At 37.9% G+C, this 14578-nt stretch overlaps 1 protein-coding gene across 3 annotated transcripts; it reads right to left on the bottom strand.

Moving 5' to 3' along the window:
• Positions 1-269: 269 nt before the first annotated feature.
• LOC145791058 (uncharacterized) lies at positions 270-13590 on the bottom strand. Of its 3 annotated transcripts, none has more exons than XM_082870823.1 (6): positions 13348-13590; positions 5126-5219; positions 1863-2024; positions 1197-1769; positions 1018-1116; positions 270-808 (listed from the first exon to the last, which is right to left on the bottom strand). In XM_082870823.1, the coding sequence occupies exons 4-6, from the start codon at positions 1623-1625 to the stop codon at positions 506-508; spliced, it is 831 nt and encodes a 276-aa protein (XP_082726949.1). In that variant the 5' UTR covers positions 1626-1769; positions 1863-2024; positions 5126-5219; positions 13348-13590; the 3' UTR covers positions 270-505. The 3 variants fall into 3 exon arrangements, with proteins under 3 accessions (XP_082726949.1, XP_082726950.1, XP_082726951.1); XM_082870824.1 differs by having other exon boundaries at positions 5032-5219; positions 13348-13586; XM_082870825.1 differs by lacking the exon at positions 5126-5219 and having other exon boundaries at positions 13348-13559.
• Between the last annotated feature and the right edge of the window lie 988 nt (positions 13591-14578).

A 14578-nucleotide genomic window follows, 5' to 3' on the forward strand; every position in this document is an offset into this window, starting at 1 on the left:
AGTGCGTTCCGTCGCTCAGTTTGTCCGAAGTGCATTTGCTTATCGAGTTGTTGTTTTTTATTTATCTAGTTGTTGTTTAAGTTTTGTTTATCGAGTTGTTAAGTTTGCTTATCAAGTCGTCGAGTCTTGTACATTGAGTTGTTACTCTCTGTTTATCAACATTGTCGTGTTTTGCTTATCGAGTTGTAAACTTGCTGAAATTTTGTTGTTTGTTAGCGAGTTAAGTTATTTAGTTTGTTGCGTCGGTTCATGACCTGACTTGGTGATATACAATGCTCATTTTTCATTCAATCTCATTTTTGTGCAAAATGATGCGATGCGATGCTAAGAATACAAAATACAACACTTTTTTAACAAAAAGCTGTTTCATTCCATCATAACTTCTTTTTTACAACATCTTACAACATGGTACAAGTTTTAAAGAAAATAAAACTGCCTAAAAGCTGATGTGCTACAACTACTAGTAATAAAAGAAAACAAAGCAGGAACATCTGCATCAGTGTTATCAAGAGCAAGACTGAGAGGCCCTCTTCGTCCTCTTCGACTGAGCAACCTCTGCACCATCACCATCTGAATCGGAGTCGCCGCCCTCGGAATCCTCCTCGGCATCACCTCCGCCCTCAGAACCGGATCCAGAGTCATCCTCTCTGCCTGCAGATGTCTCTGACTGAGGATGTGCAGACTCCTCCTCCTCGCTGGACTCCGGATCATCTCTATTAGGTGCTCTACGCCTGCCTCGGTTACGAGCCGAATCCCCTCTCCCAGCTCCTCGAGAAGGCCGGGATGGCCCAACCAGTAGCGGTGGCATCTTAGAAAGAAGACAATTTGAATACATTAGCCAATATGTATACCAGATGCAGAGACAAGAAAGCTACATAGAGTGGGTGTATGCAGATATGGTGTATGAATGTGGTGTGTATCAGATGTGCTCCACACATACAGTCAACCAATGCAGTGAAATGGTCAAATTCAGCATGTCATCAGAAGTATGATAAATGCAAGAAAATTGAAAAGTACCGAAACACCGATGATGAACAGCTGCGTCTCTCTCCGCAAGACCATGCCCTCGAGTGAGGCCACCAACCTGAGCAACCCCTCAATATACTCGCTGGGAGGCTGCAGATGCAAGTGTAAGTTATCAGTGAATAAATGAACGTCCAAATATCTGAGTGATAAATCAAAACTGTAAAGCATACCGGTGACGAGTCAGGGTCTCTGACGTATCGGTGATCAGGCAATGGAGGCTCCAATGGGATCGGGTAAGATGTCCCGTATCGCCATCCTGTCAACTTAGTCGGAAGATCTGGCCACCCAGCGTGCTGATAAGTCGGGGGAATCTGTCTAGCCCCACTCCTCAATATGCCGGCCCTGCTAGTCGAAGGAGCATCTGCAGCCCGGGCTCGAGTTGACAATGATGCACCAGCAGCCCTCCTCGCAGGAGTACGGATACCTGTCAGTGGTGGCGTCAAGTACGTATGCCGGTAAGTCGCGTACTCCCCCTCCTCCGTGTGCAGAATCGCATTAGTACCCAACATAGCGACGTCGACCTCCTCGAGAGTGAGTCCCTCAGTGGACCGCATGTCCTCTGGAGGTACTGAAGGAATACTCTGATCGGGGACGCCCATCGTCTAACGCATGAAGCGATCTCCTAAAAACCAGGCCCTACTAACTGGCCCCTCAAATAAAATCTTGTATAGAGAAGAGGCCCACTCCCCAGGGAATCGGAAACGGATATCTCCTCCCAAGGGCGCCCAGGGCTGCCAAGTGATCTGCGGATAACCAGTGCATGTGCTGATTAGATATCGTAAATATGCAAGATGAATCAAAGCTGAAAACATAAAGAACTGAGAGTTCTGAATTACCTCGGTCGCCCACACCGTATCAAAGAACTGCCGCAGGTAGGGCAGAGTCTCCCGAGCCCTCGACCGGTACCGGCCCTCAAATACGTGAGAGTAAGGAATCACAAGAGGCACCTTCACCTTGAGCTCCGGAGCTAGCGTCGAAAAATATGCGTAAACCCATAGCTGTGGAAAACAGGGCAATAGCCATCAGAATACAGAATGTATAGGGAATACATAATGCTGAATGCATAATATGAATACAGAATGGAGAATACAGAATGCTAAAATCCTACCTGATCGAACACTAAAATCCTAATCTTCCTTCTAGTCTCTCTCTCCCTCTCTCTCTTTACCTGATCGAACACTAAAATCCTAATCTTCAGCTTATAAATCTATCGAATCTGAAACTTTTTTTGCAAAAGAACGTCGATTAAAGAGATACACAGTGGGTAAGGACGATGGTGACATTGTGCCCTGGTAGAAAGGTAAGTTTCTCCTCTCTATTTTCAATTTTGTCCACTATTTTCTATCATATCTAGTGTGTATGTAAGAGAGGTAGATTTGTATAGTATGTGGGTGAGTTTGTTTTGTGTATATTTGTTTGGCATTGATTTTGTAGGCGAGATGAATAGAAGTCATAAAATTGAAATGGTGAATGAAAATCACTCGACCAAAAACAACCAACCGAACCGGACACCCGATGTGCACGGTTTCGATCATTACCTTGGGTGAAATCGGATGAACATTTCTCTACCCGAAGCAGGCCTGTTCGAGTGATGGTTCTATGATAAAACCGAGCTGACTCGACCCGTGCACACCCCTAGTAAAGAATAATGGATGATGGTATAAATCTATATTGTTTTTTCTTTTATCATTAGATCCTAAATTACTTTGTTCAAACTTGTATTATGCTTTACAAGTGTCTAAACGATAGACATGTATGTCTCTCATGTATCAGAAATATATCCTAGTCTAAAAAAAAAATACAAAACAAATAATATTATATTGTTTGGACATGTATCCAACACGTATCGCGAACTGTCTGATGAGTGTCGAGAAGTATGTGATGAGTGTTGGAAGCAAGGTTTTAAAAAGCGGCCGCAACCATTACGTAACAGTTGTGGTGGTTATCGCCACCCGTTACAACCGCTTTTGCAGTGTGATTGAAATTCACAGGTGTGTCGGCCGTAGTGACTGCCGTAGCAGTTGTAACGGTGTCGTAACAGCTGTGACGGCCTGTTACGCACTGTTACGTAACGGTTCCAAACTGCTTCTTTTGAAAAAAACACACAAAAAAAGCTACAAATTAGAGAAGAGAGATAGAGAGAAGAGGGAAGAAAAAGAAAGAAGATGGAGGAGCAAGAGATAGAGAGAGAGAAGAGTGAAGATGAAGAACATGTTATTGATTTGTTGAAACTGTATAACTTTTGATATTTTATTCAGCTGTTATCACTCAACTATTTTGTTTGTCTATATATATATTGTTTGAAAATAATAATAATAATAAATGTGATCATTTTCTATTTGACTTGGTTAAAATATGTATATATATATATATATATATATATATATATTTAGGCTCTTATTTATTCTCTTACTTTTGTCATTGTTTATCTTATATATAATAGTTAGTGACTGATTTTTTTGTATAATATAAAGTCTTTAATTATTAAAATAAAATGTAAAAAAACTCAGTTTATAGTGATTTAAAAATATGAAATATGTTGGATCATACTTAAAAATTTACAAAAATTAATCAATACTTATTTTAAACCCAATAAATATGATCATGGAAAAAAAATATGTATATCGGTAAGTTTTTTTCAAAATGTGCAAAAAATAAAAAAAAAATTCACGGTTCCGGTTACCACAACCGTTACGTTACGGCCTTTATACCCTGCAACCACAACCGTGCCACCACTACCGTTACGGCAACTGCAACCGCTTTTCAGAACCTTGGTTGGAAGTGTTTGACAAGTGTCGGTGTCAGACATAGACAGACAACCTTCTCAAAAATGATGTGCTTATTTGGTGTGTGAAAGCATTTAATATAGTAAAATAAAGGGTTATTTGAAAAATTTTAAACTATAATAGTTTGGTGTGAACACATTCCATGCATATCACTTTAGGAAGTTAGCATTTTCATAGTGGACGAAAAGAATGGGATGAAAGGGAATCTGATGAGGGAACTGAAAATGTATTAATATGCTTTTGTTTCAATCAGTGTTGTGAAAATCATCTCATATCAGTCAGTACATATATATTAGTAATAAAACAATACAAAGGGAGCTTAATTCCATTTAAGGCTTAGGGTTTAAGGGTTTAATTCCGTTCAAGCCAATTTTTTGGGCTTCGACGATCAATATTACGTTGTACAGAGTTGTAACGGTCTTTTTTTACTAGTATTGATATGCACCAAGATAATTAGTATTTAGTCATTTTTAGCATAGTAAAATAAAAATAATTTTTTTTATTAATATCTCAAAATATTAATCAGTTAAGTATACAAACTGTATGGGTTCTAGTGCTTCAAATTGTTGCAAAAACTAATTATAAATTACGCTACAAATCATACTACCTTTCCATGCATTGTGTGCTATTAAGCGTTACAAGCTATTAAATACTAACAGTAATATGCTTTTTAAAATTAGAAGTGATTTATTTTAGGGGGTTTTAGTTTAAGGTCCTTGATATTAAGATTTTATAAAATAAAGGACATGAAATATTTTCATAGTAGTTTGAGTCCTTCAACATTTTCACAGATACATTTTGACACAGAAAAATTTCAGCAAAGGGAAATTTCTCTTCATAGAGAAGTTTTAGCACTTCAAAGAGAAATTTCACAGAGAAATTTAAATTTCTCTATGACTAGCTGAAATTTCGCTAATGATATTATTAAGGGATCTTAACTAATAAGAAAAAACATATTGGATCTCTCTTACTATCAAAAGTTGGACAGGAATGTTTCACTAATTCCCCATTTATTTTGTGAAAACTGGAAAAATATTATTAGTAAGTAACTAGTATATTTAGGAACGTTTATTCTTTTTCTTTCCTTTATTTATTTATTTATATTTTTTCTTCCTTTTTTGACGAGCAACTTCTTTATTTTTACCCTTATAAATCTAAAACACTTGGTAAGTACGTAATTACTATAGCGATAAATCCAAAATGGTACACCGAAACGTACCAATACCAGTATGTATTGTACCGATGTCAAAAACGATACATTGGCTGGTAAGGTATTGACAATAATGGTTTCAACTGGACAGTTTAACAATTACCGGTCAAGGGGAGTGTATTCCAAATACTTCATGTTCTGTGTATCAAATGAAGCAATGACTTCAATATGGATGGTGTAATATGTTCCCTGAGATCCTGCATTCAAATTAAAACTCCTGATAGTTCAAATTCACAAGCTTTTGCATGTTATGAAAGTCAAACAAAACACTAAATCAAGTTGATTAAACTTATCATGCCACTTTGTGTGAATACATTTATGGAGTACGGAAGGATTTATAACTAGTTTAAAAATGGAAAATCTCAATCGATGTACTTCAGTTCATAAAGCTTTCTCCAAATAACATCCACACTCTCTACTTGAAGCAATTAACTATGCTAACGTTGATACTTGTGTCAAACAAAATTATAAAATGAAACAAAGACAATATCTATTAGCTTAAGCAGTATCTATCAACTCATCTACAGAGCAAGTTAAATTTGATAGTTTTATCAGAACAAACAATAGAGCTGCAAGTGGTCTTTATAAAACTAATTTGTTGTGAAGGGATCTTTTTTGTCTTTTTAATAAGTATCAGGGATCTAATGGACAACCAACTGAGTGTAGACACCCTATTTTTGACCGACCTTAAGACTCAGACATCACCAGTTGAGCGCTTGGTGATATTGCATAATGTGCTCGTTCAGAAGTTTCAGAGTCTTGGCTGCGAGCCCTGCCTCCGGACTTCCGAACCCTCTTCTGTGCCTTGCCTCGGTTTGCGAACCAGACTCGGTTTTCTCTGTTTCTTTTCCTAAGGGGAGGGAGAGGTCCCGTAGACCATCTCTCAGTGGCCGTGGGCTACATTTTGTGGCTATAGGCCATTTTGCCCATTTCGGAGCCCGGTTCTTGATTTTCGGAGCCGTCAGGTCGTGTGCCTCAGTTCGGGACCGCTTAACCATCTCCATTTGCTCTGATTTTTCGCATACATCTTATTTGCTCCCTTTTGAGGGACACTGGGGTCTGAGAAACCCACTTCGTGGCCGAACGCCACTTTCGGTGCTTAACAGGCAGTTTTCGGGACCCCGAACTGCGTGTTTCGGCCCCCGAGCATTCGTTTCGCATCGGTTTTCGTTCATTTTTGGCAGGTACCTCTGTTTTATCACCAGGAAGGTCACTAGAGGGTGGGAGGCCAGCAATTATCTTGGCAACCAGTTATATTCCATTTTCGCCCTCCGACACCCGTTTTTCTCACTTTCGAGCCAATGTTGAACACCTTGGGGCCACTTTCTTCAACCCCAAACCACATATTTGTGTTGTACACACATGGGAGGATCCTAATATCATATGGCCGGCCAGAAATTCCATTTGACCCTTTTGAACCCCTCTTAAAAATGGCTTATTCTCTCTCCTGTTTTACAGTTTCCAAATTCGAACCACAGAGTTGTGATGAGGGGACCTTGGAGGACACCTTTTTGTGGTGGCCGGCCAGAAAATCAACTTGACCTTTTTGACCCCTAGCCGGCCGACTAGGGGGGGTGGCCGGCCGACCACCTGCAGCTCTGAAACTTGGCTGGTCATGATCCTCACAAAGTATACTTTACAGCTGTATAGCTGTTGTCCCCCGGAAATATCTAAATCCGGGGGACACCTTTTGGGGGAAAGCCTTGGTCCTTTTCCCCTACCCTTTCCTTCCATGCTCTCCCTCTCTTTGGTCCATATAACCAGCTGCCAACATTGGTCTTAGGGGTTAGAAAAAATTACCTTCAAGCTTGCATGCAAAAATCTCCCTCCATCTATCCCTTTCAAGCAAAAAACTTTCTAAGTTCTACCACCATTTCTTCTACACCACCAACCCCCACCCTTCCATCCTCCATTCCAGAAGTTTGAAGGTGTTCTTTAAGGCCTAAGGGTGCTACAAACTCAAGCCAAGAGTTGCTAAGGACTTGTCTTCAAGGGTGAGTCTCATTTTTCCCTTTTTGGTTTATTTCTTGTATCATTTATAAGCTATACATGCTTGTTGTTTTGAGCTCCGGCCCTAACTGAAAGTGACCTTATTTTGAGCTCTTTTTCACTTTTTCTTAAGGGCTCAACACTGTTTGAGGCCCCCATATTGCACTTGCTTCAATATCCTCCTTGAATGCCATTTTCTTGCATGATATTTTTAGCCTATATGTGATCTGTTTTGGAGCATGATGTAAACTGTAAATAAGATTATTTTGAGCCCCTCTTCAACATTGAAGAAGGGCTCATCACTGTTTGGGACCTCCATCTGCCACTTCATGTTATATCCCTCTTTGGTCCCCTTTTCTTGCATGCTTTGGCAGCCCATTGTGCTTCTATTTTTGGCCTTTTTATAGTACTGAAAATAGTCTTATTTTGGCCTATTCTTCATGTTTCATTAAGGGTCTTTGGCCGTTTGTGGAATATTTTGTAGACTTTGTGTTATAGCCTCTTTTGAGCCTCATCTTGCATGACATTTTGAGTGTATTTATATACTGTTTTTGGGGCTGCCATAAACTGTAAATAGTCATATTTTTGGCCCCTCTTCAGTGTTATAGAAGACTCTTTTTCTGTTTGGGCTTTGCATCTACCACTTGCTTCTTTGTCCATTTTTCGGTCCAATTCTTGCATAAGAGCTTAGCCATACCTATGTTTGTTTTTGGGGTTTTTACAGTTCTGTAAAGTGGCTTATTTTGGGCCCCTCTTCAATGTTGTTGAAGGCCCTAACCTGCTTGAGGTCAGCAGCTGTGAGTTGCTTCATAACCTCATATTTAGGGCCATTTTTGCATACTAGTTTTGCCCTATTTATGTTTGCTGTTTGGCCATGCTTTGTACTAGTAAAATGCTAATTTTGGGGCTGCCTTGCTACTGTCTATTCATTGCACATCCATATTGTGCATATTTGGTATAGCTATAGGCCATTTCGGGTGCCAAAATTTATGCTTCAGGGCTATTCCATGCATCGGGTGTGTTTTCGCCTCATTTCGGGGCTGTTTTCCCCCACATTTCAGTGGTGAAATTCCATTAGCATGTTTACATATCATTTTCCATGATATTGCATTGCGTATGCCATTGCCTCGGTTTGCGTGCCCGTGTGCACGCATTTCGAGGCACTTCATTTTCATCCATCGGCCTCTTATGTGAGTGCGGCTGAGGCTCTCTCATGTTAGTATAAGTCCATGTTGCATTCTATATGCCATTTTAGCCATATTGCATTGCGTATGCCATTGCCACGGTTTGCGTGCCCGTGTGCACGCATTTCGAGGCACTTCATTTTCATCCATCAGCCTCTTATGTGAGTGCGGCTGAGGCTCTCTCATGTTAGTATAAGTCCATGTTGCATTCTACATGCCATTTTAGCCATATTGCATTGCGTATGCCATTGCCTCGGTTTGCGTGCCCGTGTGCACGCAGTTCGAGGCACTTCATTTTCACCCATCGGCCTCTTATGTGAGTGTGGCTGAGGCTCTCTCATGTTAGTGTAAGCTCATATCATATTTCCATGTCATTTGCATTGCATATGTCTTTTTCTCGGTTTGCGTGCCCATGTGCACGCATTTCGAGGCATCTCATTTTTACAGCATAGTGCATACTAGGTTATATCTTAGATCACATTCTGTCATTTTCTCGATTTGTGTGCCCGTGTGCACGCATTTCGAGACATCTCATTTTCATAGCATTGTGCATACTAGGCTGTATCTTAGTTGCATTCATGCATATCATGCATATCGCATCATGTTCGGGATAGAAGTTAGCCCGAGCACGGGAAACGAGGTGCGTTTCATACTCCGAGTGACGGAACGTGTCTCAATTCCCGGTCACCGACACTCTGGATTACCCATGATGGAGTTAGGTTCTTGTTGTGTTTATACGTGCATTCATTCTATATTGAGTTGCACATTTCGATTCCTCTGCCATCATGCATCGATATGCGTGATTGGTGGCACGAGGATCGAGGCATGCATATATCTGTGAAAATATATTGCCATGCCCCTTTCCTGCTCTCTGTTGCAGCAAAATGAAGAATCAGCAACTTTTTGGAGTTTGGCGCGCATTTCAAGAAAAGGTGTAAACAGAGGCTAATTGGGGCATCCCAGTGGATTTTCGCGCAAGGCAGCCCAAACATACATCATTCATCAGGAGCAAGGCAGTCCCTGGCTTGCATGCCAGTTTATTTATTTTCTTAGTTAATTTGTCAATTAATCAGGAATTTGTACATTATTTGGACTGTAATATTTATTTGGACTGTACTATTCTTTTATTCGGGACTGTATTATTTATTCGGACCCTCTGCGCGAGGGCACAACTGTAATAAGTGTGCGTGTGTGTGTTGTATGTCTTCCAACCCCACGTCTTTCTTCCCTTTTATTTTACCTGCTTATGATGGTTAGATTAGGGCATGTTTCAATTAGCATACAGTATGACAGCATGTTTACATCATTCATCTGTTTTGCATGCACCGGGCTCGGCGCATCATACTAACTGCATTTGTATTTCAATTCCAAGTTGAATACATGTTAGTTGTAGCATTCCATATGCCATGTTTAGAATAGCCGAGCCTGCTATAGTTTGCATTCTTGCATGTGTTGCATTAGGCATTTTTGTATACTTAGGATCATGCATGATTTCTAATGTAGTTTCTGTTTTGGCTTGGAGTACTCGGTGAGTTTTTATGCTTTAGCATCCTTGCATGCGTGTGAGTGACTGCCATGAATAGCATGCTTACCATGAGGCTATATGCTTATGTGATATAACTGCCTGAATGCCTGTGGGTGAAGGTTGGGTTATTTGGATTGGAACAATTCATCAAATGTTTGTTTTGAGCCCACTAGATAGTGGCAAAACCATCTTTACTAAGCCCACCCGAGGGTGGCAAAATCTGCATTTTAAGCCTACTTGCGAGTAGCAAACCATCTTTCAAATAAACAAGCATGAAATGTTTTGTTCCAATTCGGGCGACCCAGTCTATACTTACATGCTGTGTGCATCACATAGTAACCTAGGCTAATAACCGAAATAAGAACACATAATGTTTTCAAAAATAGATATCATGGTTAGTAGAGGCCGATCTTTGATCGGGCGAGTGGGGGTGCTCACGAAGTGACCTTCCCTAATCGTACCCAAATTCTCGAGCCGAGGCAACTTTGGTGATGACGGACACGTGGCCTTTGGCACCGAGTCAGGGTTTCCTAAATTTCCCATTAAAAAAAACATTTAGGTGGCGACTCTGTATCTGGCGAAGCAGTCCATGTTTGGCACTTCTTTTCAAAAATCTGTTTCTCAAAACGATTTGCCGGATTTGGACTCTTTGGTTCAGACTTAGAACCGTGACAAATTTGAGAGTCCTGAGCTATAGTGACCCCAAAATGAACAGAACGGGAGCTCACCCTCCCGGGGCGTTCGGGGATGTCTACACTGAGGAACTCTTCTCTATAACTATACCTATACCTCGAGATAAAACCAGTAAGTAAAGCAAACAAAAGAAGAAAAAAGAAAAAAAAAACATGAAACGGAAAAGCATAATATGAAGTAACAGTAAAGAATTTTCAAAGAACTGTTTCACTCAAATTTTCCTTTTACAATTCATCACCTATTATACCCTAACGAGGAATATTTTCGCAATCTAACCAATCACTGCTTTATTTGGAACACCTTCTGATGTAGTTGAATTAGCATGGTTGTTATGTTTTAGTGTCATAAGAGTTAGTGAGAGGTCTTTTATCCTATAAATAGGTGGTTAGGCCCCTCTAGTATTCAATTTATAATATTTTGATATTGAATATTTCAGAGTATGAGACTCTTGTACCCATTTTGGGATATTCTCTCTCTAATGAAAGCCATTTCTTGATTTGGCTCCATCACCTTCCATTCAACAAGGGCAAAACCTCACATGTTCATGGTATACATCTTAGACTCATGATATTGATATGTTCATTGTACAACCAGCATCCAGATTAAACAAGCCAGAATTAAACTTGCAGAATTAACAATTATAATCCATGGATAAAACTATCTACTTGGTACTTGTATAGTGCAAAAAACTAGATACAAACAGAAAACTAACAGTGATGTTCTCTGGCTCTATTCATGGCTTGGTCACAAAGAACCAAAACCAAACTTAATCTAAGCCTCTCTAATATCTAAATGCGTTCTCACTAGTTCATTAGTTCATATACATAAAAATATATACACAAGTGTACAGATTATTTTTCCGCCTTATCATGCTCTATCTTAAAAATTACCTCACCCATGTGCAGGTGGATTGCACCCAGAGGATTAGACACTGAAGTCCAAATTAACAAGTGCAAGAAAAGAGGTAATACCTTAAAAAAATTGAATCAATACCATGGATTAGATATTGTGAACTAATAGTCAACTTAGAGTTCTAGTCTAAACCTGAGCTCGTACAAAAAAAATTCATGAAATGTTATTTTTCTTCTTTTCTCCTTTTTCACATTTTAGTAAAATAGAGCCAACACCATCTGCTTCAAAATAGGAGATAACAACATAACAATGTTCCTCCCTATCAAAAATAAATAAATAAATAAACATAACAGTATTCTTCTTGTCTTTTTCCTTCACGAGTCAAAGTTGAACAACCCAGATTTCTCAAATTTTCCTTTTCAAATTATAAGGCTAAAATAGTTCAAAAAAAAAAAAAAAAAAAACACACTCTCAGGCTGCATGTTATTCTACAACCAAGTGCCCATTAGCAGGGATTGACAGAATTGGGAGAGGAGGGGGGTGACAAACACCAACCCAAAGTTTTAAAAGAACTCCTTAAACATAGTAGTAGTAGTTATGAATTTTTTTTAATTATATAAAGGTTTTACCTCCCACAATTTTTTTGAGAAATTTTATACTGCCCCATAAGATGCTCTTATAGCTACAGCTGAAAACTCATTTACCACGTACAAGAAATCAATTTAGGGCAAACCTTTTTTTGGGGAAAAAAAAGCACAATGAAGTAACTGCGACAACTTGGACCTCCATCATCCAGAACTAGGTGTGGTACTCTCTCTATCTCTCTTATTCTTCTTTTATGTTTCAGTTCACGATCTTCCCTTCTTATTATTCTTTTGTTATGAATTTTCTTTTTTCTCTTCAACTCGATCTCCATTTATGGTTTCTTCTTTCTCTTCTCCATATCTATTTCAAAACTTCTACTGCTTCAGTTCTTCCTCATCTTTTTATTTATCTGTTTCAGTTCTCTCTTTTCTTCTTCTTCCTTATCAATCTTTCAAGAATTGACGATATTTGCAAAAATTGAACAATTGGTTTAAGGAGAGTACAATGGAGTCACTTGTGCTTAGCTAAGCTTTAGATTCTAGGAATGGTTATAACTTATAGGGCTTTCAAAATTAAAGATATTAACTTGCAAATAAAGTTTTATCCCAATGACTTCACATATCAAGAAAATCGCATTTGAAATTCTAATTGCAGAATCAATATCAACATCCTTAGTTTTAAAAGTTGATCAACAATTCTGAGTTGTGCCAAATGTTGGAGTAAGCAATACATATTCTATGGTATTATGATCATATTTTTTAAAATTATATACATTGAATATAAATTTGTGAGTTTTTTTTTTTTTTTTTTTGGCATTTTGTATAGATAGAAATTAATATTGCATTTACACGTTATAAAATTATGTGAGTGTTTGGGAAGTGAGTTTTTTTTATAGGTTTTTTTAGTTGTAGGATATTATTGGAGGAAAAAAAATTATATTTGGGAAGATAGTTGAGTTTTTTTGTGGTGGGATATGATTTTTGTGAGAGAAAAAATAAAATGATTATGGGATTTGATGTGATATTTTGTTTGGATTAGTTTTTTTTGGTTTTGTAACTAATTTGTCTTTTAGTGAAAAAAAACCAAAAAACTTTGTTTCCGAACAGCGCTATAGCCTAAAATCATGTTCTTCCATTATATGTACTAGGACCCCCCCCCCAAAAAAAAAAGGATTTTTTTCCCTAAATTGGTCAATTGAGATAACATTTTGAACTACTTATTTCGCCCATATACAAATCTTATTGAATAATTGGCAAATTTACTACTACAACTGTTATCATTACATACACAGATCTAAATCCATGTATATCAAACAAAACCTCATGCAGCAACAACTACAACTCAAAAAACAAATTGTATTGTACATATAGAAAACAACATAATACGATTTGGTTCTCTACAAACAATCATATATACATACAATTAGATAAATAAATTCATGTAATAATGTATATATATAAACCAAATACAGAGAAATTTAAATGAAAAACGACTTACCTAAGCAAAGAATTAAGAACCAAACGGTCTCGCGAGAGAGATGGAGTTTGCTTGAGTTCTCTGGTGGAAATTAAACGGTAGGAAATGTGAATAATTTGAGCCCTAAATTCAAATATTCGCTTCTTTCTGTGCTTTCGGAATATGATTGGCGAAGATGCCACTGGATTGGGGTTGGAGCAGCGATGTAGTGTTTCAGCCGACTACATCTGAGAATGCTCTGCTGTGATTGTGATTGGACTATCTATCATCGGACGGTTCAGAGGCTAGCCTTATCATCCACTAACAGTGCAAGTCAACGTGGATGAGATGGGTTCAAAGGGCAACGGGTCTTTGGACAGGTGTGTGATAGGCTTGTGGGTATGGACTGGGCTTACCCAATTATCTTCGGGCCTATATTTGCCACCAAATTCGTTTAGATTGTTTGGTTTGAGATGGGAAAGTCAAAACTCCTCCATTATACCCTTATTTGGTGAAGAAGATAGTTTAATTTATTATTTTTCATAAACTTTCTAAGAAAAAAATATATAATTGAGTAAAGATAAAGTAAAATATCTTTTTTTTTTCTTTCTCGGACAATATTACCAGAGTAACATGTTACTATTACTATTTACTTCAATTTCAACGGTAATAATTTTAAAAAAAAAAGAATTTTCATAGTCAACATATATCTTATTTGATAGATCTTAATGAGACAATTCTAAAAATATTAATTTTATTAAAAATCGATATTTACGCCAAAAGTTATATTATTTGAACGGACTGGATAAAAGGGATTGTAATCTCTTAGATTATTAATCTTAGGCCATGTTTATTTGAACGGACATGTGCTTGAGATTGGACTAATAGTCTAATAAAATTATTAATCCGATCTTTGGTTAAAAAAATGAAATATGGATTAATAATCTATTCAGATATGGTATCCCACATATAATGGATTATTCAATCTCACAGATACGGGTAGGATATAAATTGGGAGACTAAGCCAAAGTTTGGACTAACTCATCAAATGACTAGATTAACCCTGACTATATATATATATATATATATATTTGAAGAAGTTTGATTTTGCAAAGTTTCGTCTCTACCTTCTCTGTCTTTGCAGAACCAGTACTGATTTTCAAAGAAAAAATAACACTATAACTACAATCTTGTGCTATTGTTGTCTTAGGAAATCATAACTAATAGATTTCATTTATACCTCATTTAAATATTTTAAAAATATTTGAAATAT

Source organism: Camellia sinensis, chromosome 5, assembly GCF_055761805.1.
Source record: "Camellia sinensis isolate YWXY chromosome 5, ASM5576180v1, whole genome shotgun sequence".
Lineage (NCBI taxonomy): Eukaryota > Viridiplantae > Streptophyta > Magnoliopsida > Ericales > Theaceae > Camellia > Camellia sinensis.